This window comes from Leucopleurus acutus (genome assembly GCF_964270905.1).
Source record: "Leucopleurus acutus genome assembly, chromosome: 10".
NCBI lineage: Eukaryota > Metazoa > Chordata > Mammalia > Artiodactyla > Delphinidae > Leucopleurus > Leucopleurus acutus.
The window spans coordinates 93533919-93559018 of NC_139153.1; the positions used below are offsets into that span (position 1 = coordinate 93533919).

Genomic DNA, 25100 nt, shown 5'->3' on the forward strand with positions numbered 1-25100 from the left:
GTCTTTTATTACTTATCAGCTCTGTTAAAAGGGCTTAGTTGTGGAAGAAGTTGAAACTGTTCCTGAAATGAGCCTGATGGATTTTTTTTAATATCTCATATATACCCTTATGCCCCATTAAAACATATAATTGAGAATTGATTATAACATCTTCACTGGTAATGGAATTTTTTTGTTTGTTTTGAGAAATTATCCAGTTGAAATTGATAGTGGAGGCTAGAGTGGAAGTTGCAGTCAGATAAAACTTGAGCAATGACCTGGAGTTGAGATAAAGGAGACACATTCCTGGGGTCCTGTGGGCTGTGCATCTGGGGGCAGAGTTCCTGGGGGCTGTCTTCAAATCCTGCCCACCGCACCCCGTGAAGAACAAAGGACTGGAGAGTTAGAAGTAGATTCAGGACCAACCCTTGGCCCGTGCACAGGATGAATAGTGGTTGCATCGTCTGTGTTCCCCATGCAGCCTGGGGAAGGGCGAGCCGCCAGTGGGCCATATGGGAAGGTAAATGCAGGCTTCTTGTTGGTGGCGGGGCTCAGGCTCATCGTATTACAGTTCTTCCTGGCGTGACTGACGCAGCCCTCGCTGGAACGTAAAGTTCTTATGTTTCACGTCAGTCCTGGGGTAACATGTCTATCCCAAATGTTCATACAGCATGTGGCTCAGCAAGGTTAACTGACTCAGCCAGGTGGCTGGTTCACGGACAGCAAAGCCACGACCAGGTGCTCTTCTCACAGACTCCGGTGGCCACGTGCTGGCTCTGCAACCAGCGTTTACTGAGTGCCTCCTGAGGCCGGGCTGGGTGAGGTTAAGGTGGACGGTGGCCACGGTCCTCCAGGAGCCCCGGCTCTCCACCTGTTGTGCTGCAGTCAGGGGGCCAGATGTGAGCCCGTGAGTCGGTATTTATACCCATTCCGGTCTCAGTCCTTTTCCAAACCCTGCCTGACCCCAGTTATTCTGTGTCCTTAGCTGAACTCGACGCGGAGCACACCCAGAAGGTCCTGGACATGGAGCAAACCCAGCAAATGAAGCTGAGGGAGCGGCAGAAGTTCTTTGAGGAAGCCTTCCAGCAGGACATGGAGCAGTACCTGTCCACGGGCTACCTGCAGACAGCAGAGAGGCGAGGCAAGTCAGGAGCGGGCCCTGCGCTGTGTGTGGCTAGGGTGCTGCCTCCAGAGCGGGGCTGGGACAGAGGCTCAAAGGGGATGCGTCCTGCCATCTTTGTCTTGCTGTTGCCTCTTCTTGTAGTTCTAGGGGACAGAGGCTCAAAGGGGATGTGTCCTGCCATCTTTGTCTTGCCGTTGCCTCTTCTTGTAGTTCTAGGCTTTTGTTGAAGATATTTAGAAAACATGGAATACATTTTTTTAAAACATTAAAAAGACAAACATTCGCCATAATTCTGTAGCACAGAATCCCTAATCCCTGTTACTATTTTAGGCTGATTCTCTCTTGTGCCTATTTATATAGACTGTACGCATATCTGGCTTTGTATCTAACTTTCCTTCATGGTGTATGGGGATCTTTCCCCTACATTATTAAAAATCCTTTGAAAGGGTATGTTTTAAAAGCGGCATCTTCATGGTCAGGACATATCCTAACAGTTTCCTAGTTGGACACTTAAGATTCTTTGCCTCTGTAAGTCGTGCTGTGATGTACATCTAGATGCATCTGATGGTTCCCAAGAACACGCTGAAGGGCACAGGAGTTGGATTCCAGGCCCCTTCACCAGCCCCTCCTTCCCAGGACCTGGTGCCTGTGGAGGAGTGGTCTGGGCGGGCAGCTGACGTTTTCTCTCTGGCCAGCACAGGAGCAGTGGGCAGTGTGTACAGGCATCCTGGGCTTCCCCGCTTACCTGCCCTCCATCCTCCTGGAAGCCCCTGCTCCTCCCAAACCTCTGTGCTCATTCTTCCTCTTTTGCCTGGCCCTGGCCTTTGCTCTCCATACCCTGCCCCTCACGGAAGCTGCTCCCAATTTATCTGTTACCCTCCCTCTGTTCCTTCCTTCTCTATGTGCTCCCCAAGGAGAGGTTAAAGAAATCAAAGAATGAGGAAGGAAAAGAATGTAGAGAAAACAGACTAATAGGCGTGACTTAGAATGACTGACGGATGCGTTGACAGTGCTTCTTAAACTGAGGTGGATGGTACAGACTTGTTCAACTGCTTCGTCTCCAGTCAGCTCGCCCTCTGTGTGTCCCACTGATGGAGAGTCTGTCTTCATCTGGGAAAGTCAGACTGCATGTTCCCTCAGAGTACGTTTGCTATTCAGTTTCTTTAATGTTTGGCGCTGGTTATGGAGAGAGCCATCCCTGTTCACTCCAGGGATCTGTGTCATGTTGTGGGCAGCAGCTGAGAAGGACACCACCCTAGTCTGCTTGGGCTGCTATAACAAAACAACACAGACTGGTAGCTTATACACAGCAGGGCTGGAGGCTGGAAGTCTGTGGTCAAGGTGCTAGCGGATTTGGTTCCGAGAGGTCTGCAGCTGGTCCTCACTTGACAGGGAGAGCATCAACCCCATCCTCAGGGCCCCACCCTCATGACCTCTAGAGTAATCACCTCCCAAAGGCCCACCTCCAGAAACCATGACACTGGGGTTAGGGCTTCACCATAGGAATTTGGGCAGGTGGGGGGGGCACCCAAACATTTAGTCCATAACACACACACCCTGGCAAGTCTGACCCACAGATCTGAGCACACTGAGACGTTATGCCGAGAGGGCATGGGGAGGTGGGACAGTGAAGAAAAGAGCAGTAGAGATTCTGATGCTTGTTCGGTTTAGTTCAGCTGACATTTCCTGAGCACCTGCTAAGTGCTCAGCAGAGGCAAAGAGAATATGAAAGTGCCTCTCAGGAGAGCCCATCCTCAGGGGATGAGGACACAGCAGAGGCTGCAGCTTCAGAAGTCCCTCTTTGTTGGCCGTGAGCGCACTGAGACAGGGATGGGCTGTTACTGTCAGGTCCTTGTGGCCAGCACAGCCCAGTGCTGGGCAAAGAGAAGGGCGGGCTCGGTCAAGACGTGTTGAACAGATAGCAATTAAGTATTAAGGAACTGAATTTTCATGGTTTCAAGCACCTAAAAAAATGTCCTTCAAGTTTCAAAAAACTGTTGAGCTTTTTTTTTTTTTTTCAAGGTAAAAAAGAGTGGCCACACGTACATTGCCAATATGTGTGGTTTTGAAAGCACTGAGGAGGAAAATTGGAGGCCTTAGGCGTTTCAGCTTCCTGCCTCAGCTGGAGCAGGAAAGATGTTCACAAATAACAAACAGACCCCTCCACACAAGGCTGTCCAGGGCCATCCCTTAGACTTCGCAGCCTGGGAGTCACACACCCCTTCCTTACAGCACATTCCTCTCCAAGGATGAACACTCTTCCATTTAGAAGAATCAATCAAAATAAGAATCTCTACAGTGAACATGGGATTTTACACTCATTCCACTAAATCAGAAATAGCAGTCTGAATTTTTCTCACTTTCCAAAGCATCATTTTTTAGTTAAGACAAAGGCTTGGAAAGTTTTATCCAGAAAATGATCTAAGGGTGAAGGGACGTCTGTGCCCACTGGGATTGTCGTGAGGCTCAGAACCACAGAGGGGGGAGCCTCATGCACTTGAAGGGGGGCGAGGGCAGTGCCCATCGTGCTGAGGAGCAGTGGGGACCTGGGGCCCACGCATGCCCAGCATCTCCAAGTGCCATTAGGACATGATGAGGTGTTTTGTAAGACCCTGACGCAGGTTTTCTCTTCCACCTGACAAGACTCCCATTTTCTCAGAAAAATATCTATTGCTTTCACTTTGTTGCTAAGCACCTGGGTATCCTGACAGTGTGTAGTTAGTTGTGACCACATCCCTCACCTTGAAGATGTCCTGTCTGTACCTGTGTGTTCCCACTGTTAGACCTTGGGTTCCTGGCATCTCTGCTGGGCTGGTAGTTGTCAAATCTTGTGTGGCCAGGGGTGCCCCCTGTGCCCTCAGACACTCTGACTCAGCCCCTGGGTGTCCCATTGCCTGGGGAGGGCAGGAGGATGTTTGGGCTAGTGATAAACCCAGTAGGTCTGGGGTAGGGCCCAGTAATGTGCATTTCCCACAAGTTCCCAGGTGATGCCGAGGCTGCTGGTCTGGGGTCCACATCTTGAGAACCACTTCTTTAGGGCACAGAACAAGGACACAGTCATAGGACAAGCATATCTAATTGTACTGGATTCTGTCACAAATACCCACCCCAGTTTACAGTCTCCCAGAAGCTGTATGTGCATGCTCTGCTCACTCCACAGCTTTGTCAACACTTGGTAGTGTCAGATAGTTAAAATTTTTCACAGATTTAGATGTTTGAAATTATACTTTATTTTGGCTTTAATCTGCAGTTCCTTGATTGTCCATTTTTCTACTGGTTGGTTGTCTTCCTTTAGAGTCTTACACTCGTGGTATCGGCCTTTTCTGATGATGTCTGGTGCAGATACCTTCTCTCAATCTGTGGCTTCTCTATTCTAGTGTGGCCTTTGCTAAATGTGTTTATTTTTAAGCTTTGCCCACTTTATTTTCTTGCTTATGGTTCGTACTTGTGTCTTGTTTAGGCAGTCCTCCCCTCCAAGTTATAAGAATAGTCTGCTGTGTTTTTTTTTTTTTTTTTTGGAGGTATGCGGGCCTCTCTCTGTTGTGGCCTCTCTCGTTGCGGAGCACAGGCTCTGGACGCGCAGGTTTAGCGGCCATGGCTCACGGGCCCAGCCGCTCCGCGGTATGTGGGATCTTCCCAGACCGGGGCACGAACCCGTGTCCCCTGCATCGGCAGGCGGACTCTCAACCACTGCGCCACCAGGAAAGCCCTAGTCTGCTGTGTTTTATTCTAAAAGTTTCTATGTTTTCCATTTTATATATTTGGGCCCTAAATCCACGACCAGTTTGTTTTTGTGTGCATTGTGAGGTAAGGATCTGACTTTAATTCCTCACAGCAGTAACTGTCTATCTCAGCACCGGTGTTCTCTCCACTGCTCACATGGTCTTCTGTCAGTTTCAGTACAACTGAGTCTTTTCTAGGCTTTCTTTTCTATTCCAGTCTTCTGTTTGTCTGGCCTTGAGCCAAGCCGTACTATCTTAATTTTAATTCTTCATTAAATAGTGGTTCTCAACCAGGGGCAACTTTGTCCCCTCGGGGACCCATGGCAACGTCTGGAGAGTTCTCTTTGTTGTGATTGAGGTGGGGGGTCTGTAAGTGTCCACTTCAAAAGGCTTCTAAATTGGCTTGTTCAGATGTTTCCTGTTAATACTCAATTTTGGATTGCTTAATCATCAAAGAGGTACATTAGATCTTCATTTCCCCCATGATTATGGACTTGTTACCATTTTCCTTGTGATTCTTCTGTATTTTGCTTTATAAAAATAACCACAAAATATATAGTCACATAGAAATTCTGAATTACCTTCCTGGTGAATTGAACCATTAAAAAAATCACTAAGCGGGGGCTTCCCTAGTGGTGCAGTGGTTAAGAATCCGCCTGCCAATGCAGGGGACACGGGTTCAAACCCTGGTCCGGGAAGATCCCACATGCCGCAGAGTAACTAAGCCCATGCGCGACAACTACTGAGCCTGCGCTCTAGAGCCCGCAGGTCACAACTACTGAAGCCCCTGTGCCTACAGCCTGTGCTCTGCAACAAGAGAAGCCACTGCAATGAGAAGCCTGCGCACGGCAACGAAGAGTAGCTCCCACTAGCTGCAACTAGAGAAAGCCTGCGCATGGCAACGAAGACCCGATGCAGCCAAAAATAAATAAAATTACTTAATTTTAAAAAAAAGGAACAAACTACTGATACATGCTGTAGTGTGGATAAACCTCCAAAAGAAAACACCACTAAGTGCTGTATTTTACCCCAATAATGCTTTTGTCTCCCCTTCAAGTCTATTTTTTTGATATTCATATAGCCATGTCAGCTTTCTTCAAGTTAATTAGTTGTTTGCCCACTTCCCATTTTTCCTTAATTTTTTTAATGTTCCTGTTCTTATATTTTAGGAATGTCTCTTACAAACAGAATAACTAGATTTTATCACTTAAAGGAAATATTTTCAGGAAAATAGGAAGCACCAAATCAGATGACAGTAATGAAGCCAGGCAGCCAGTGATCACAGCCAATGTAAATGAGCCGGACTTGACACGGAACATCGTAAAACTGGCTTCGTTACCGTCTTATTTGGTGCTATTTTCCTGCAAGTGTTCCCTATGCTTTTGGTCCAGTTATTTTTCTCCCCTCTTTAAGAGAATGGCACAGACAGAAAAAACGGGAGACTCTGCTCCTTTCAAAACTGAAGTCAAAGCCAGGCTGAAACACCACGAAGGACTCCACAGTCACAAAGAAAACCCGTGTTTTCCCCACCTTCTCCCCGACAGGAGAGTAGCCCCCGGAGGCACGACCTTGACCCCTGTGCACTCATGTCCCCCTGACGGGTCAGCCTTGCAGGAGCCCCAGGGCAACACCACCCCGGTGTCCCCTGTGAAGTGGCCGTGATTCCTGCACGGCCCAGGGCGACGGTGATGGCACATGTCACCCGGCTCCTCTGCCTTGGATGTTGCCACCTTGAGTGCGATGTTGTCTCAACTGCAACAAGCTTTACCTGCTTTGATGCTGAGCCTTCATGATTTCTTGTGCCCAGAGACAATCAGATTCCCACCTTCCTGCCAGACACAACGGGGATCTGGCTCTTGTCAAGCCGCCTCTCCCGTCATTATCGTCCAGTCTTTCCAATTCAGCTGGAGTAAATTCCCCGAATTTGATACTATCATGATTATCTTACTCAGAGTTTTATATATACTCACAGACTTACATGTCTCTTCCGTGCACTTCGGCCTACCTCCCGGGACCCATGCCCTCTTCCCTCCTCCTGTGGTCCGACCTTTGCTGAGAGCAGGCGTAGGGGGGACTTGTATCTCACACTTGATCTTAGGAGATATTTACTTCGCCTCTTTGAATTTATTATTCCACTGTCTTCTGACTCCTGTGGTTGAGCTGTAGGTCTAATTATTTCCTTATCTTTCCTAATCTGCTCTTTCTCGTTGATGTTCATCATTTCGCTGCAGTGGATTAGGTGAGGATTTCTTTCATCTGTCTTGCTTGAATATATTTTGTTCCTAAATCCTGCGTGTCTGATCTTTCAGCAAATCTGGAAGATAATCAGCGAATACTGCTGGTCCCTACAGTCTCCATTCTCATTCTGGAACTGTCAATATGTAAACTTTTGCATTTTCCATTTCTCTTAAGCTCTTTCATACTTCCCACTTATTTCGTCCACTAATTTTCTATTTGGCTCTCACCTCTTTAACTTGTGCCCGAAGTTTTTAATTTCAGTGATTTTTCCTATTTGGAGGTTATTTGGCTTTTTTTCAAATGCCTGATCTGATTTTTGACACCTTGTTCATTGTTTGATTCAACCTTTTCATTCTTTAAAATATTTAAAGCCACTTTGAATTCTCGGGAAAAGATGCTAATAGTCTTTGTTTCTGCTGGCCCTCACTCATAGTGACATGTGTACTGTAAATTCCAGATTGGATTGGATTTTGTGTTGAGTTTATATTCCTTTGAGACCCTGGGTTAAGGATGTGTCCACATCCAGAAATTTCTATTTGCTTGTGACAGGCAGCGCCATGCCTGGGATGATTTAAGTTACCTGGCTTGTAGTTTCTGGACCACAGAGGCAGTTTAAATATGAACGCCAGACCCTGGAGGCACCCCTCACTGTGCCCAGGCTCAGACTTCTAGTCCTATAGTGTCTTTCTGCTGGTGGGCTGATTTTTTTTTTTTAACATCTTTATTGGAGTATAATTGCTTTACAATGGTGTTAGTTTCTGCTTTGTAACAAAGTGAATCAGTTATACATATGTTCCCATATCTCCTCCCTCTTGTGTCTCCCTCCCACCCTCCCTATCCCACCCCTCTAGGTGGTCACAAAGCACCGAGCTGATCTCCCTGTGCTATGCGGCTGCTTCCCACTAGCTATCTACCTTACGTTTGGTAGTGTGTATATGTCCATGTCTCTCTCTCACTTTGTCACAGCTTACCCTTCCCTCTCCCCATATCCTCAAGTCCATTCTCTAGTAGGTCTGTGTCTTTATTCCTGTCTTAACCCTAGGTTCTTCATGACATTTTTTTCCCTTAAATTCCATACATATGTGTTAGCATACGGTATTTGTCTTTCTCTTTCTGACTTACTTCACTCTGTATGACAGACTCTAGGTCCATCCACCTCATTACAAATAGCTCAATTTCGTTTCTTTTTATAGCTGAGTAATATTCCATTGTATATATGTGCCACATCTTCTTTATCCATTCATCCGATGATGGGCACTTAGGTTGTTTCCATCTCCTGGCTACTGTAAATAGAGCTGCAATGAACATTGTGGCACATGACTCTTTTTGAATTATGGTTTTCTCAGGGTATATGCCCAGCAGTGGGATTGCTGGGTCGTATGGTAGCTCTAGTTGTGGTTTTTTAAGGCCCCTCCGTACTGTTCTCCACAGTGGGCTGGTTCTCTCTCTAGTCTGTGCTTTCACCGCAGGGAGCTCTTGGTTGCAACTCGCCGGCTTGCAGATGCTCAAACTTTGCTGTTAAGATGAAGACTAGAGAAATGTCACAAGGGCAGAGAAGACAGAGGTGTCTGGCAGGAATGTCAGCCTCTCTGAGTCAGCGCCCACCTCCGAAGCCAAGAATTGTCTGATGCAGAAAGGGTTCCCTTCAGCACCTGCAAGCAGAGGGCTGGGGGTGAAAAGGAAAACTGCTGTGGCAGGTGTAAGAGGTAATAGTAACCAAGGTTAAGCTAGGATGGATTTAAAGTACCAAACTGGGACATGTCAATAATACACTGCTCCAAAGTCTATTTTAAAAGTCTGGAGTAGCGGGAGATATTTTACACCTAGAAAACACAATGTGCTTTTAGCCTAACACAGTGGAAGCTCACCTTTTAAAGTGTTATTAAATGACAGACGGTCTAACCTCTTCCTGTGCCGGCCTCCCCAGAGCCCATGGGCAGCATGTCATCCATGGAAGTGAATGTGGACCTGCTGGAGCAAATGGACCTGGTGGACATCTCTGACCAGGAGGCCCTGGATGTCTTCCTGAACTCCGGTGGTGAGGGGAACACTGTGCTGTCCCCTGTCTCAGGTAGGGGTGACAAGTCTGCACACACTGAGTCACACCTAGTTCCATGACTTCCCTGCACATGGAGAACCGATACAGGGCGGTTCGGTTGCACAAGGCGTGCACAGATCTTGTCCCACTAACCCATTCCACGCCCAGTCTGGCCTCACAGAAGTGGACAAATGAAACACTGGCTGTTGTGGTCGTGAGTTTCTCAGCGACTCTCAGGGCTTTACCCAGACACCTTCAGTGAACAGGGAGCTTTCTTATATGGTGTGTTCTTTCTCCTCTGGCTCACAAGTTACTTTGAGTGGGGTTTTTGTGGCTAAGCACTAGAATTTGGGGGAGGTGGGAGCTCTCCTGTGTGGCTTCCCCCTACCCCATTCGGCAGGTGTTTGATCTCTGCTGTGGGCAAGGCCAAGGTTTGTGTTCAGCACTCGGCTTGTGTTTTAAAAATTAGGCGCAACCCTGTGGGCACGTTACCTCCATTTAATGCCTTCCCGGAATTCCATGTTCATTCGGTGGGTACTTACTGAGGCTTTGGCCCTGTAACTGGACTCAATTTATTTTAAATTTTGGACCATTCCTTCTGGGTGCGTGGTCTTCGCAGACGCCATTACAGAGAACGCATTTAAGTTTCTGCCACGTACAAAAGAAGGCAAGGCCAGCCCTTCAGCAGCACCTGCCCCTTCGCTGGTGGCCCCACTCCATGGGCTACCGTCCTCACAATTGAGGCCCGGGGCTTCCTGTCCACGTGTGTCTCTAAGGTCTCCACAAAGCAGCTCCGCGTCCGTCGTCTCCCCTTCCCGGGAACTGCGTGAGCAGCGCCGTCCCGGGGAGGGAGGCCCTTGTCCCGCCGAGAAGGCCGGCCCCTTCCCAGGGTCAGGAAGAAACTCCATCACCTGTGTATGGTTTTGATTCCTTTAAGGGGATCCACAAGGGTTTTCTCCTAACGTCCATTTCTTTGAATTATTTCAAAGGATATAAAGAGGTAAATCTAGATTATCAAGGTTACCAGGAGTGCTCCTCAAAGAAATGCAGTGTTCGCGGTTTGGCCTTGAGCACAGTGCTTTATTGGATACTGCAAAGGGTTCGGGATCTTTCTACGTGTCACAGGTGGCAGAAGGGTCAGCTCGGGCCCTGGGCTGCCTCGGGCGTCACCTAGCTCAGCATTTTCTGGGGGCAGTTCCTGCAATGCCATGGGGCCTGGTTCTGCAGCCTGCACGTCACAGGAACAGAGAACTCCCACCCGCTTTATATTCTATGCAAGTTCAAATGACCATCTTCAGGGGCAGTTCTCAGATGCAGCACTTTTAGGACAGGCTCGCCTCTGCTTTATTTTGCAGGGCCTGAAGCGAGCCCCGGTCAGGATGAAGTTACTCTTCAGGTTCCAGATGCCTCCCGGGCCACCCGGCCGTCCTCAGCTGCACCCTGCACCGACCCAGCTGCCCAGGACCCCAGCGAAGTGGGGGAGTCCCCCGTGGTCCAGTCTGACGAGGAGGGAGTGGAGGTGGACACCGCCCTGGCCACCTTACACACTGACGACAGTGACTCCTAAACCCGGTGTCTGCGCTCTGGCCACCTTCAGAGGATGACACAGCTGTGCCCAGAGGCCCACGGGGAAGGCAGGTGGATTTAGGGAGGCTCTCGATTTTTACAGTTGCCAATAATGTGTGAGAAACTGACTGAAACAACAGCTACAATAAAGTTTGAGGACCGCAAACACAGCCAGTTTGTACAGAAGGGCTGCTAAACACACACGTTCTGCAGGCCTCACCGTGCGGGCTAGGCCAGGAAATTCGGTGTCCACGCCGGCTCGGCACTGAATGGCGAAGCCCTCTACAGGCAGGAAGCTATGCTTCCTCTCGGCTCTAACCAAGTTTGGGTTTTCATCTGATCATTACAAAAATTATGAAGTCCAACAAGCACGGCCTACCTTAATAGAGCACACACCCGGGCCCAGAGGGAGAGAGAGAAACCGAAGCCAAGCCCACCGGCCATCGCTCCTGGCGGGACCCCGCTCCCCCAGGGACGTGTTTTCCCGTCTCCCTGCTCGCTCACAGCCCACAGACGAGGGGCGGGCTGGTGCAAGGAGGGGCGGCTGCGGCCCTGCACCCTCGTGGCCACGCTGCCCGCTGGGGTCCAGGGGCCCCACAGAAAATGAGAGGCAAACGGCAGCCGTTTGGTTTTTGTTCAGAGGCCATCCAGGTAACTGCCAGCAGAGGGAAAGTGAGATTAAAGATTAAAATTCGGTGTTCACTCCACTCCCTGGCCAGTGGGACAGACCCCCTCAGCCCGTTTATCGGAAAACACCTCATTTCATTCACTCTCTTCCACAAGACAAACAAGTGTCCAAAAAACTTTGTTTTTATTATTAAACCTTGTAGTACAAACCTGAAAAGTAAACAAAAAACTGGCAATAAACAACATGAAGTCTTCCCTCCCGGGGGAGGGGTGCAGAGCAGCGCTAATAAATTAAACGTCAGACCGTAAGCCGTAGGCAGAAGTTCACTGTCCAAAAAGAGGGCAAGAACACACAGCAAGGCCATGAAAACCGGACAAGCACATTGGAAAACACGACTCTGCTCATGTCATTGTTAAATATTCCAACACAGTTCAGTCTTCTGCCAACGACAACCGACAAAGTGTCACAGGACGCTCCTGACAAGACAGCCCCACCGGCGAGCTCAGTGCAACACGGGCAGCTGCGGGATTGGTGAATCCAATTATGAAACAAAGAACAGCTTGTGAAAACAGTTTCCCTTTTTTATTCCACACATACTGTACACACAACCGGAGAAGGGCAACAGCTACTCCATTATTATTTTTGTTGTTGTTGTTCAGTGATGTAAGCAGCACTTATAAATGTTACAAGAAAAACCCTGTAAGCATCCAATCCAACCGATGAAGAAACTGAAGTGTAAGGCTTTTCTTCATCTCGTCTTCTCACCCCCTCCCCTCCCCCACCCAGAAAAAGGCTCAAGTATTTAAAACAATTTACAGGCATATGTACAAAAGGGACGGGATTTTTTTTTTCTTTTTGTTACAACATGAAGAGAAAAAATAGACCAGATGAGCGCAGATACATTTTCACATTCAAAAAGAACGGCAGACCTCCTAGTGGCTCTAGATGTGATCGCCAACAGAACGAGTTTAAAAAGAAAGATTAATGCTGACCTGTGAAGGTGTAAAACAACAAGCTGTGAGATGAAGACGGAATGTTAGAAAGATTGCACATCCATGACGAAGAAGCACTTAACGGCTTCAATCACTTTTTTCCTTTTTTTTTTAAGGATGCTATTGAAGGGTTTTTTGATAAAGTAGCCAACAGCACCAAAAAATAACAGAATGGATTTCCTAATGAAATCAGGCACAGGTTTCCCTCACGTGACCCCCTCCAAGGCAGGCAGTCTTTTTCTTCTCTTTCCTTTTTTTCCTTAAACAGATGCATAGTGATGTGCTGGTAAAGAGAACCTAGTCACTCCGACCTCCTCATTTTGCCTATGGTTAGGAAACAACGTCCACCTTCAGCTGCCATAACCGCCCAAAGAAACAAAATGGGGATTCTCCGGTTTTAACAATTACAAACTCATCCCGCACATGACAGAAGAAAAGACAGCCAAAGTAAAGCCATTTCTTTCAAGTTTTGTGTGTGTGTGTGTGTGTGTGTGTGTGTGTGTCTCCTATCCCTTTTCCTCTCTAGAAAAAAATCTGCTCACATTACTGATGGTTTTAAAATTTGTTCTCCAAACTTTACCCTCTTCAAAACTGGGTTAAAAAAGCCTTTTTTCCCCCCAACAATTACAAAAAAAAACAAAACAAAAAAAACAAAGAAAAACCACAAACAAAAATCAAACAAAAAGGCTTTTGTCAGCCACAAGGGGCGATACAAATTAATAACAGCCCCTCAAGGGTTTTAAAACAGTGAATATACGGCAGTTTCAAAAATCTGACTGCAGTATCTAGGTATTCTAAGTACAAAAAAAGTTCAACAGTTTAATGCTAAAACAAAATTAGTTCTCTAAAACCAGAAGAAAATCTTCTTCAGAGCTAGTGCAAAGACAGCTTGTATCCTACAGCCAGTACTCCAAACTAGAATATAATAATTACAGAAAAATATCTATCCCCGGCCCACGGTGCTGGCGTCTTCACGAGGAGGAGGCAGCGGCGAGCCGGGAGGGCGGCACGTCCACCGTCGCTCTCTTGCGGGGCCCTCTTTTTGGTGTGGGTTTACCGAGACAGTTCTCAATGCTGCCGTTTTTACCAGATACCTTGCCACAGATCTGATTGACCAGGCTGATTATTTGTTCCTGTTTCGGGTTGAAAGGAAGACACAGGATTAGCCAACGGAAGAGCGTCGCCAGGACCCCCCAGGGAGTCACCTTCATCAAACCACATCAGAGCGGCACCGAGGGGGTGGGGTGGGGAGGGCTGGGTGGCCTTGGAAATCCGCCCCGAGGTTCCCGGGTGCGGCGGCCTGGGAGCTGGTTAGGACAACAACTTCCCGAGACCAAGGTCCCCTGGCCAGGCACCTAAACGAAACACTCCTTCTCGGGGAGAAACCTGCCTTTTCTCATCTGGAAGCCAAGGAAACGGTACGCCAGGTCCTTTCCTGATGGGCAGCTTCCTAACCCCACTTCCCCCTCCAGGGAGCCCAGGAGCGCCCCCTGGTGGCTGTAAAGTCCAAACGTTCACGAGCTGAAAGCCCTGAAATACCTGCAGCCCCGAAACCAGAGTAAGTGTGGGGCTGTTTCCTTACAGCTGCTTTCCCATCTGGTCTGTACCTTCACCCGTGTCCACGAGGTCCCTCGCCGCCGAGACAACACAGCAGCAGGCTTCCTGCTGCCGCCACCTGGGCACCTCCTCGGGGCTGAGAGGCCGCCCGGGGCCCCAGCAGGAAGGGGAGGGCTGGGAAGTGCGGGGAGACTCAGGCCTGAGTGCCAGGGCCCCTCACGTGGCTCCCTACACGGTGACAAATGCCTGGGGGCTGCTTGTTGCTCTCTCTGCTACTCTGGAGCCTACTTAACCTGCTCTTGCAGATGAATACAAACACGTGTCTATAAACGTTTCTCGTTCCCTCCTCAGCAAAGGGGAGAGAACAAACGCAACAAGAGAACCATCTATCTGTTGGCGTCAAAAATACATGTGTAACTTTAACACAACTCGCAACCATCCAGTTTTAAAAGAAACCACGTGGAGGAGTATTAAAATGGCCCATGTTCTGACATACACTGCAGAGCACCTGCTGGAGCCAGGGACGGACAGACCAGGAGGACACGGGGACAGGAGGCCACTCCTTCACTCAAGCCTGAGGGTCAGCCTAGTCCGGGCCCAGGCCTGCTCCCAGGCACTGCAGACATCGTTGGGCCACTTAAAGTACTTAGGATACACATGCTAATGAAGAACAAACAGATGAGCTTCAATAAAGCCCAGTTACCTGCAGCTAAAGCCACCTGGGCAGCAGGGGGTCCGAGGAGGCAGCCGCCCGCCCGCCTGCACCTGTGGGACCGAACAGCTGGACAGAGGGGTCTGACTGCTGGGCACGAGGGCTCAGACCAGAGCTGTGCTCTCAAAAGCCATTTCTGAGATCCAACCCAGAGCTGGAAATTCCCCAATTAAAAAAAGAAAAAAAAAAATACAGTTCAACTCAACAGGGAACTGACTTGTGATTTTCATTTACTAAAACAGGCCACTGGCAAAGTAGGAGGCTGACAAAACCTTTTCCCTATGCGTGAGAACCAATGATTAAGCTTCAGACCGACAGACCCTACTACATATGTGATTCTTTTCCAGGATTTTGGTCACATCAAGACACCTAGCTCCAAGATGGGCTGGAGGTGGAAACTAACCCACGTTTTGTCGAGCTTCAGAATCATCTCGAGAAGCCCCAGCGCCGCCGGCTGTACCCTGCGAGTTGCCAGAGATGCTCTGACTCAGACACGAGGGTTTATTTTTAACCGTGTTCTGACATTTGCTGTTCAAGTGAAGAAGCAGGGAGGGGACAGTGGTTATTGCCTTCGCTGAACATGCTCTTTAAAAACAAAGAAGATGCAAAGAGATCTATTTTCAGCTTTCCAATCTTAACAATTTAGCCAAAGGCTTCTGATCAAGTCTGACCACAGCCTGAGACCCCACGGGTGCCCCCATTGCCTCCCGGGGCACCCGGCCCTGCCCGGGGCTGCCATGTGTGATGACCAGATGAGGCCGCCTTACGTGGGACTGTCAGCCCCAGGTTTCGGGGGCAGTGGGGATGGGAGAGCCGGCAGGTTCCACCCTCAGAGAGGGGCTCACGGCCAGACACCACAGGGAGGAGGACACTTCTCAGGAAGAGGGCGGGCCAAGAGGGGCAACGGGGTCCCCAGAGCAGTCTCCCAAGGTGACCCCCCCCTCCAAAAAAGGGCCACGTGTCTCCGGAGCTGCGAGCTTGTACCCGGAAACGCAATCGCAGAGCAGCCTGGAAGCACGTAAAACACACGTGACGAGACGAGCAAGGCTGCTCTGGAAGCGGAGCCCTCAGTGCTCCGGGCCAGCTGAGCAGCGCCCTCCCCGTGGGGGCACCTAATGGGCAGTGGAGACCAGCCGACACAGAAAGCGCCTCATGCGGACCTGCCTCTGGGGACGGCTGCGGTTTTCAGACAGGGTGGAACTGGGATTTATTCAGAAGTTGAAGCCTTCAGGAGCAAACAGTGAAAGGCTCCGTGTCTGCCGAGGCCCCGGGGTAAGGACAAGGGCACGGGCGCTGCCCATAGCTCAGCAAGTGGCCGCAGGCTCTGAAGTTCACCACGCGCAGACCCACAGCAGAACCGCTGGCAGCTGCGGGGGAGGGATGCCGACACGGGCAGACGGGCACGGCGATCGGCACTTTGTGTCCCACAGGCCCCGGCCCCGCGGGGCTGGGGCCAGGAAGGCTCCTCAGGCCGAGTCCCGGGCTGCTCTGAGGACACAGAGACCAGATGGACGCAGCCGCAAGGCCCCCGAAGCGGCCCTCGGCCTGGAGGGAAGGGGAGCCCTGGCTTGGCCCTGCCGATTTCGGTCCCGGTCTGTTCTGGGCCCCGACTGGAGATGAAGGCACAGTCCCCTTCAGACAGTGGGGCAGCCACGCCCTGAAACCGAACTCCTTATGAACCGAGGCACCGAGGCCAGGAGGGAAAGCAGAGCTGAGCGCGCTGCGGACAGGCTCGCTGGGGCACGACCGAGCGCGGACAAGGACAAAAGTCCCTGCAGCCTCAGCTCCTGGTCTCTCCAGGCCAGTGGAACTCGAGCCGGACCTGCCCACTCCCCCACCTTGGCGCAAGGAGCTACCTTCCCACCACGTCAGGCACTGTCCGGCCAGAAGGCACCTGGAACCAGGCCGGCTGCACGCGGTCACGACGAGCTGTGACATGGACCACGCGGGCAGGGGACCGCTGCCACCCCGCGAGGCACTGACCTCGTCGTAGCGGTACATGAGCTTCAGGCCGCGGCAGGACTTCTGCTTCTCCACGTGGCGCAGGGCACACTCCAGGCAGAAGACCACATTCTCATTCTCCTGCACGACCTGCAGGACGAGAGGCACCCGAGGCTGAGGGGACTCGGGGGTGGGGGACAGGGGGGTGTCCCGGGAGCAGAGTGTGGGAGGCCACCGCCCAGGCCAGGGGCGTCTGTGACCCAGAGACATGGGATAGTGACGAGAACACCAACAAGCCACCGGGATCGTCAACCAGGAAACAAGTAAGTGACCATCTCTGAGCTGCACCCAAAGGCCTCGAGGGCCCTCCTGGCTCCTGTGCACTTTCCCACCAGAGGTTCTGAGCGCGGCGGGCTGGTGGGCAGGGGCTGAGGGTTCTGAGGGCTCCTGAGACTTCTGGTTCAAAAACTGCGCTGGTACAAAAGGTGCCAGAATGGCCACACCCTGGACACTTCGGCGACAACGCGTGTTTCTCCTGCTCTTGGGCGGCTCGGTTGGTCCAGCTGGTTTACACCACCTCGGGAGGCAGCACCTCTGTCCACACTCCAGCCAGCACGGTTCCTGACCCTTGCCACGCAAGCCTGAATCTCCAGTGCCCCGAGGATGCGCTGGCACCAGGGATGGGCCAAGGCCCCGCAGATGCTCAGAGCTGTGTGTGTGTGGGCGGGGGGGGGCATCCCTCACCCCAACCCTGACTCCCGGTCCTGGTCTCTCACTCAGTGTAAACAATGCAGAAATGCTGCCTTGACACACCAGATGCAAAGGATCACAGGTCTTTCCATAAGGATTCAACGGGAAGACCTAGGTTTCTTATCTTCATTGTTGCTAAGCAAAGACAAGAAAACAAGCTGGGGACTTCCCTGCTGGCATAGTGGTTGGGAATCTGCCTGCCGGTGCAGGGGACACGGGTTCAAGCCCTGGTCTGGGAAGATGCCACATGCTGCAGAGCAACTAAGCCCGTGCGCCACAACTACTGAGCCCGTGTGCCTAGAGCCCATGAGCCACAACTACTGAGCCCACACACAACTACTGAGCCCGTGTACCACAACTACTGAAGCCCACGCACCACAACTACTGAAGCCTGCGCACCTAGAGCCCGTGCTCCGCAACAAGAGAGGCCTGCGCACCGCAACGAAGAGGACTCCCCGCTCACCGCAACTAGAGAAAGCCCAAGCGCAGCAACAGAGACCCGATGCAGCCAAAAATAAATAAATAAATAAAAGTAAACAAATTTATAAAGAAACAAAAAAAATAAGCTGTAGGAATAAGGAAATGACACTTATTGGCACAAACACATCACCCGGGGCTGAAGACAGGAACAGACATACATACGAAACAGTGAACAAAAACATATAAACCCCTTAGTACCTAAGCAATGAAAAGCGTATATAAATAAAACTTCAATTTTTACCTATGTATTCAGGATATGTGCTTTTTAAAATACCATTCTGGCTAAGAAATCCTGGTGACAACTCTCAAGGTACAGCTTTCGGAGGGAGAGCCTAAAAATGAGCCCACACCCTGCCGTTTTTGGACCCCACGGGAAGGAACCAGGGCCACATGAGGTCACAACAGAGTCACCCAGGCTCATGGGAAATACACAATGATTGTTTCCCACGAGAATAACCCCATTCTAATGCAAGAGGAACGAACACAGAACTATGCGGCTTTTATGAGCGATATTCACAAAACATTTTTAAGATCTGGGGAAATTCTTATGACTTGTTTGTTTTAAAGACAGCTTGATTCTTGACTGTATCCTCTAAAAAGCCTCTGGGAAAAGAAAGCTAGATAGAAGAAAGTATGTAAAGTGGGATGTGTGGTTGTTATGGACGGAATTATTACCCCCCTCCCCAAATTCAGACATGGAAGTCCTAACCCTCAGTAACTCCAGAGGTGACTTATTTGGAGAGAGGACCTTCAAAGACATAATCAGGGAAACTGAGGTCATAAGGGTGGGTTCTAGTCCAATATGACTTACATCCTTTTAACCAGAGATTAACACACAGAAGCACACAGAAGAAAGGCCCTGTGAGTCCCTGATGACACAACCACTGTGCCACAGGGAAAAGCGACCATCCATGATCCAAGGAGAGGCCTCAGAGGGAGCCAACCCTGGTGACACATCGATCTTGGACTTCCAGCCTCTAGAACTATGAGAAAAGGGACTTCTGTTGCTCAAGGCAGCAGTCGGTGGTGCTCTGATACGGCAGCCCCAGCCAACTATTACAGTATTCCTCCCATTATTTCTCAGTGCTCTGACATCTCATGTGTGACAAAGGGCATCTGGCTCAGCGGGAGTGGCCACGTAGTCCCCTCTTCTCTGCAGAGCAGCCAGAGGTGTGCCGGGGACGCAGGGCGAGGGGGTGAGACGGCATCACAGTCACGCGGCACATGGCCAGGAGGCCAAGAGTCAGACCTGGGATGCGCTTGCCGCTCTGCACCTCGGTGGCCACGTGGGGCTGGTGGGGATGCACGAGGGGGGCATGGGGCGGGCACTTACTACCTAAGCTTCTCTCTGGGGAGGGGGATTCTGCCCAGGCAGGGAGAGGGCAATGGCACCGGCTGAGGCCACAGCAGCGGGGGGCGTTCCTGCGTTTACAGAGACCTGTGTCAGGGCAGCTGCCCACGGGAGGCGAGAGGCGGGTCTGCACTGTCCAGCTGGCCGTCCAGCAAGGCTTCTGGACGGGGTCGCCTCTGGCCTGGGATGGGGTCGGCATAGGGGACGCTAAGCATGTAACGCAGCCCCAGGCTGGGCTGGATCAGCCCCTCAAGAAGGCTGCAGGAGCGACCAGGAAGGAAGGCAGACGGGCTGGACTGTGGCAGCTCAGGGGGCCGCCTTCCAGCCAGGAGCAGGCACAGGGAGGCTGGGGATAGGAGACGCTGCTTGAACCAGACAGATTTCTGAGTCCACGGGGCAGCAAGATCAGTCACAGGGCTGAAGAGAAGGTAAGAGACAAGGAAAGAGACCGGGGCGGGGGGGCACGTCTCCGCAGGGCAGCAGCTTGAGGAAGGATGGGCAGGGGACAGAGAAAGGCAGAGCTGGGGGTCAGGGAGATGGCGCAGCGGCCGTGAGGGAGGCGTGGGCTCACCATGGACAGGTAGCACAGGTGCTGACAGATCTGACACCTCCTCTCCGAGGTCTCCAGCTGCAGCCACTTCCGAGGCTTTTTCTTCCCGTCGGGCGCGGCACTGCTGCCCTCGTGGCTGCCGTAGCGGGCGGAGGAATGGAGGCCGGCCTCGAACAGCTGCCGCCGCTGCCGCAGCTCCGTGTCCCTGTCCAGACACACGAGGCTCAGGGCGCCGAGTGGCTGGGCCGCGGGACCTCGGGGCCCAGCTTCCCCACCTGGGGCCTGCGTACGAAGTTGAAAGGCCAGACCACCCCCAAGGGCTCTCGGATGGCCGGGCCCTGCCTGCGGTGAACCCGGGGCAAAGCGCCCAGTGCCAGCCAGGGTGCCCCCACGCTCGGGCCAAAGATGGACGTGACAAACTATCTGCCGACGTCGGAATCAGAGGGTCAACACGCGCGTGAAGATCGTGTGCTGTCCAGCAGCTCCGCTGAGCCTCTGCAGGTCACACGGGAAGCCACGCAAACGGTCACTTCAATTCCAGCCCTGTCTGCTCCTTCCCAGGGCCCTTCCTCGCTGGCGAGGGGCACCAAGGACCCGTGAGGCCAGGGGTTCAGGAGCCCCCTCCTGTCCATTTCCACAAAGAGGGTGCACCTCCTGCAGCATCGGCACCCCGAAGTCTTCGCCCGCTGGCCAAGCCCCAGGTGGGCCCTGCAGCTCCGAGCCGGTGGCCGGCGGTTTCCCACAGAGGACGGGCCGCACCCCCATCCCGCCCGGCCTGGGCCCCGGGGGTCCTGTGTTACCTGAGCTCGTCCAAAAGGGCTGAGATGGTACTGAGAGTGGGACCGTTTTCCTTTTTCGCTTCCGCTTGTGCGATCTGGTAGAGTAACTTCTCCATGGAGAATGGCTTAGCTATGTGGCGACGCTTCATCTCCTGCAAGGGGCAGTCACGTCCCTTTAGGGCAGAATTTTCAACGCTAGGCAGCCGTCAAGGGCTTTCTTTACTGGGGAGGGGTCGCTATCTGAATTTTCAAATGTTGAATTCCATCTGGATTCAAAGCAATTGAAAACTGTACGACAATCGTGTCTCCCTGGAGAAAGACACCAGACACCAGGTACTCGTGGCTCCGCCAGCCGAGAACCGTGTTTGCCTTAAACACCTTCAGTACTGACCTCCCAGTACCGCAGAGGGTCAGTAACAGGGCTTGACGACTTTCATGATACAGTCAACCTCTAACAGCTCTCCCTCTCTAAAAAAAACTCTCAGCCAACTCAGGTTTCCAAGACTCACTTTGAAATTAAACATTATCTACACACAGACACACGCACAGGAACGCGTGCCAAGGGCCGCCTGCCTACCTTGGCTGTCTCGAAGCCCATACTCGTCCACTGGGTGGTGGCGAAGTGCACGGTCTCAGAGACGCTGTAGCCGCAACACACTTTGGACACAAAGGATCCCGGGAAGCAGACGACAAACTGGCCGCTCTGCTGCACCGTCCTGTGCACCTTGATCCCCTCCCTGCACAGCACCTCCGGGGAGATCTGTGGAGACGAGGGCTGAGCCGCGCGCCCACAAAGGGCCACCCTCCTGGGTGCCTCCCTCCCACCGTCCGGAGCTCTTTCGCGACAGCCTGCCGGCCCACCTGCCCTCCAGACAGGGCATCGGGACTTAAGCCTGCTCCAGACGCAGATTACGTTTTGTATGAAAGATGTTTTGTTTCTCCTTTAGAAAATAAAGAGACGTAACTCCTAAACAAAGGAGGAGGAAGTTCTAAACTGATACAGGTCCAAGAGTGAGGACGATTCAGGCAAAGGCATGGCCGCTGTGAGCGCCCCGTGTCCCCACGGGCACTGACCGGTTGGACCGGGATCCGTGTGCACAGCACGGGGGCTGCTGCTTACCTTCTCCGAGCCAAACCCAGAGTAAGGCGGGCCCAGAGCGAAAGGAGACCCAGGCAGGGTCAGCGGAGGCCGGAAAAGCCTTGAGCTCAGGTTGTCAGAACACAATTCTAGGCTAAAGAGGTTCCCGGCAGCTCAGCAGGCTCACGACTGTCTGAAAATAGGGTCAGCAGCCGCTGTGCTTCTCCCAGAGTGAGCCTGACCAGAAGGCCAGGTGGCCCAGTCATCCAGCTGCCCAGCCCAGCCCAGTCGCCATTTACCAAAAAAAAAAAAAAAAACCACCAGGCCCGGAAATAGACTCAAAGGTCCCCACGAGCATGAGTCCTGTGTCCTGGGCCATCAATCAGAGGAACGCACTTTAGTTTGGTTTTCATAAGAGAGGACATTTTGCTTATGCTGGATCCCTGGAGGACTGATTTTTCATTGTCCTCTTTACCTCTGAGGGGCAGGTCGACAAAGAGGGTGAGTTAAGGAAACAACTGCGTTGGCCCCGCCACCTGACGCAAGCCCAGTCTCCACCACCATCTTGGCCCCCGTACCATGACGTTGCTCTCGAGCATCTGCAGGCCGGGGGTGCCGTTGGCTTGCAGCAGGGTGTGCACCACGTCCTCGAGCTTGTTCTCCTCCTCAGCAGGAATGCAATACCTGGGTGGTTTGGAATCAGGGCAGAAGGGGTTGACAAGGACCCTCTGCCCGGGAGCCCATCCTCCACGCTCCCCCAGAGATGAGCAAACAGCAGCCTGGAAACTGGCCTTGGGCGCAGGAGGGGAGGTGGGCCCGCTCGTAAGCGTCCCCAGGGTCTCTCCTCCCAGGGCAGCTCTGTGGCCCCTGCAGCAGACAAGCATGCTCATCTTTTATATGCAGATCTGACCTAAGCGTGAGCCAAAAGTCTTCAAACCAAAAGCAGATGTTTAAAAGCCCCTGTAAATCAGATCCAGACACACCCGCACACTCAAAAGCCTCTCGTGAGCCTCCCAAGCTGCGACTTATCGCTGGGCTGGCACCTGACACTTTTCTGTAGCAGACAGAGGACGCTGCAGGACCAGGATCTGGTGTGGAATACACAAGAGACACGCAGGACAGCCAGCACCACGAGGGCCTGCGTCAGGTGAAGGGAGCGGCCGCACAGGGGCTGGGGCTCCGACAACACGGACCCCGCTCTGGAGCCAAGGAGCTCGGGAAGATGGTGGGAGGAAACGCGGCCCAAACTCAACCAGAAGAACCTGGACCCTCAGTGCGATCCCAGGGCTTAGGAGAATGGGAACTGCCACTTACGTCCCAGGAGGACCCAGCAGGGACGCGCCTGCCACCTGCGACTCCTGAGATCCTGGTGCCAGTGGTCAGGCACACGAGGCAGGCACCTGCAGCCTCCTCCGGGCCCCCTCCTCTGGGACCTCCCAACCCCGCCGTCCACAGGCTTCAGTGGGACATCTGACGCCCCCGGAGCCGTGTGACAGGTCTTCAGGCTGCCCAGGCCTGGTGGGGAGGGTTCAAGTCCTGACTTCCGCTGCCGAGTGAGAGGAGGCTCTCACCACATCCAAGGCTCTTCTAAGGGCTTGTTATTTCAATGCCAACATATTCTGTTACGGATTTGTGATTTAAATCCAGGGTTTCTAACCTCAATCACATGTTTTAAGAAAAACCACACACCATGAAGTTCTCTGATCCTATCCGGCCGCCTCTCTACCCATCAGTGAGGTTCCAGGAATTAGTTTTCACACAGCCCACAGAACCTAGGGTTTCCCTGCCTCTCACTCAACGGGCCAAGCAGAACAATGACCACCGGGGCCACGAACTTTCACCCCATCACCGTGCGGGGCGCGAGCCACGTCACTCCACTTTCCGATGAGGAACCAGGGTCCGGTGGGGCCCGTCACAGGCCTGCGTGGGACCCTGTGACTCTCAACCCAGACTGGCCAGCACTACCCGGCAGCGTCTCCGTGGGGAACGGCGCTCAGGGCTCAGTGGCTCCTGGAGGAGAGCACGCACATCCACAGCGTCCACGCGGCCAGCCGCCCTGCACAGGACCATCCAGCTGTCCACCCTCAGCTCTGCCCGAGACCCCAGCCCCACCGCAGAAAATCAACCACAGGGCCTGCCCGCCTCTACACCGACCGCCACTGGCCCTGACACAGCCGGAAGGCAGGGCGAGTCGTGATGGCCAGACTGCTGCCGACACTGGCTCCTTGGAGGGAGAACATTAGTTCTAAGACTTTGTTTGTCTTAATAAACGATGCTAATCACCCCATTAGGACAATAAACACAGTTAGTGTGGGATGGATGCGGTGCCGGTAGCCCGTGAGACGACTAGACATCTGATTATTTGCAGTGATTTCCCATCTGCCGTCGTAAACAAAGGAGCTGAAGAGCCAGCTCGGATCAGGGCTGGTGAGCCTTTCAGTTAAGGATCACGCCTGGGAACCGGGCAGAAGGCTTCCTGGGAAACAGACAAACTCGTGAAATCTCCCACGGCAGAACTCCACTTCCAGTAAGACCTACTCTCTTCTCTGCAGTCGGTGGGCTGGGCACCACTCCCGGCCAGCTTTCTGCTGTACTCTGTTTCTGACCCTGCTGTGAAACGAACTCCTGGAAATCCACCACCACCAGGGGAAAACCTCACAGGAGAAAACCCCCGTGTTAGCAGGCAACTGAGAACAGATGCTCATCTGTGCTTGAGCATCACCTGAGCAAATTAAAGTATTCTCCACCAGCTCGACTTCTAACACAGCTCCCCAGGCTGACAGGACACGGAACACGGGACAAACTCGCAAAATAAGCCCTCCAAGGCTGTCAGCCATCAGTGAGTGCGAGGTGGCATCAGGAGGCCTGGGGCCGGTGTACTCACCAAATGCAGTCAGCACCAGTGTGTAAGTAGTCAATGTAGGGAAGGTGGTTTTGGTCTCGAGACCAGCATGAGGTAGAAAAGACCATGCCAATATTTAGCCAGGGAATTGTCACTCCTAGAACACAGGGGACAGGGCAGGATGAAGACCAATGTCTCAGGGGGACAGCAAGAGAAATTGCATCTTCTCCCCAAACCAGAAAAAGAAATGGGATTCAAAACCAGACAAAACCCAGCGATTAGAAGGGACTTGCTCTTTGCTGCTTCTTACACAGAAACCAAGGTCACGTGACACAGAACAGTCGTGGAAGAACATCTTAACTAATGACTTTAGGCAGGAGGCAAGATGCCCAAGGAACACGACCACGACTGTTGTCGACTGGCCACCAGCCAGGAAGCGGGGCCCCTTTGTTCGGGGTCACCTCCTCAAGGGGCCCCTTCTTCCCACAACACCCAGGACAACTGGTTTCCCTCCCGGCTGTGAGGCAGTAGCCCCACAGAGTCAGAACGTTAGCTCTGAAATTGGCCAAGGTGGAAAGCTGGCCATTACGCATCTGCCCAGCTTCCAGATCTGCGACTTGGTTTACCTTTCTGCATTTTTACTGACTTCAGCCATGATGCTGACCCCTCTCTCCTCTAACAATCCCAGTTCTCTCCACGCGCCGTGCGCCGCAGTCCCCTCCCCTCCAGCTCTTAAAGGGGCGAGCTGGGTCCACAGCCACCCAAGGCAGGCTT

The 25100-nt window shown here is 52.3% G+C and overlaps 2 protein-coding genes across 4 annotated transcripts in view; one reads left to right on the forward strand and one right to left on the reverse strand.

The window, feature by feature from the left end:
- Window positions 1-10937, forward strand: part of DTNBP1 (dystrobrevin binding protein 1) — a 115284-nt gene extending 104347 nt beyond the window's left edge. The window contains exons 8-10 of the mRNA XM_082848813.1: window positions 965-1120; window positions 8990-9133; window positions 10456-10937. Coding sequence (XP_082704939.1) covers window positions 965-1120; window positions 8990-9133; window positions 10456-10667 — 512 coding nt within the window. The 3' untranslated portion in view covers window positions 10668-10937. The remainder of the gene's footprint in view (window positions 1-964; window positions 1121-8989; window positions 9134-10455) is intronic.
- A 141-nt stretch (window positions 10938-11078) lies between these two features.
- The window catches only part of JARID2 (jumonji and AT-rich interaction domain containing 2), a gene marked incomplete at its 3' end in the record, with an annotated part of 243631 nt that continues 229609 nt past the window's right edge, over window positions 11079-25100 (reverse strand). The window contains exons 12-18 of one of the 3 annotated variants that reach the window (XM_082848319.1): window positions 24369-24483; window positions 22063-22168; window positions 20984-21166; window positions 20428-20558; window positions 19649-19832; window positions 16539-16646; window positions 11079-13419 (exon numbers count right to left, since the gene is read on the reverse strand). In XM_082848319.1, coding sequence (XP_082704445.1) covers window positions 13258-13419; window positions 16539-16646; window positions 19649-19832; window positions 20428-20558; window positions 20984-21166; window positions 22063-22168; window positions 24369-24483 — 989 coding nt within the window. Of the gene's footprint in view, window positions 13420-13919; window positions 15084-15782; window positions 16647-19648; window positions 19833-20427; window positions 20559-20983; window positions 21167-22062; window positions 22169-24368; window positions 24484-25100 lie in introns of those variants that run through there. The other 2 variants (XM_082848320.1, XM_082848318.1) reach the window with 2 other exon arrangements.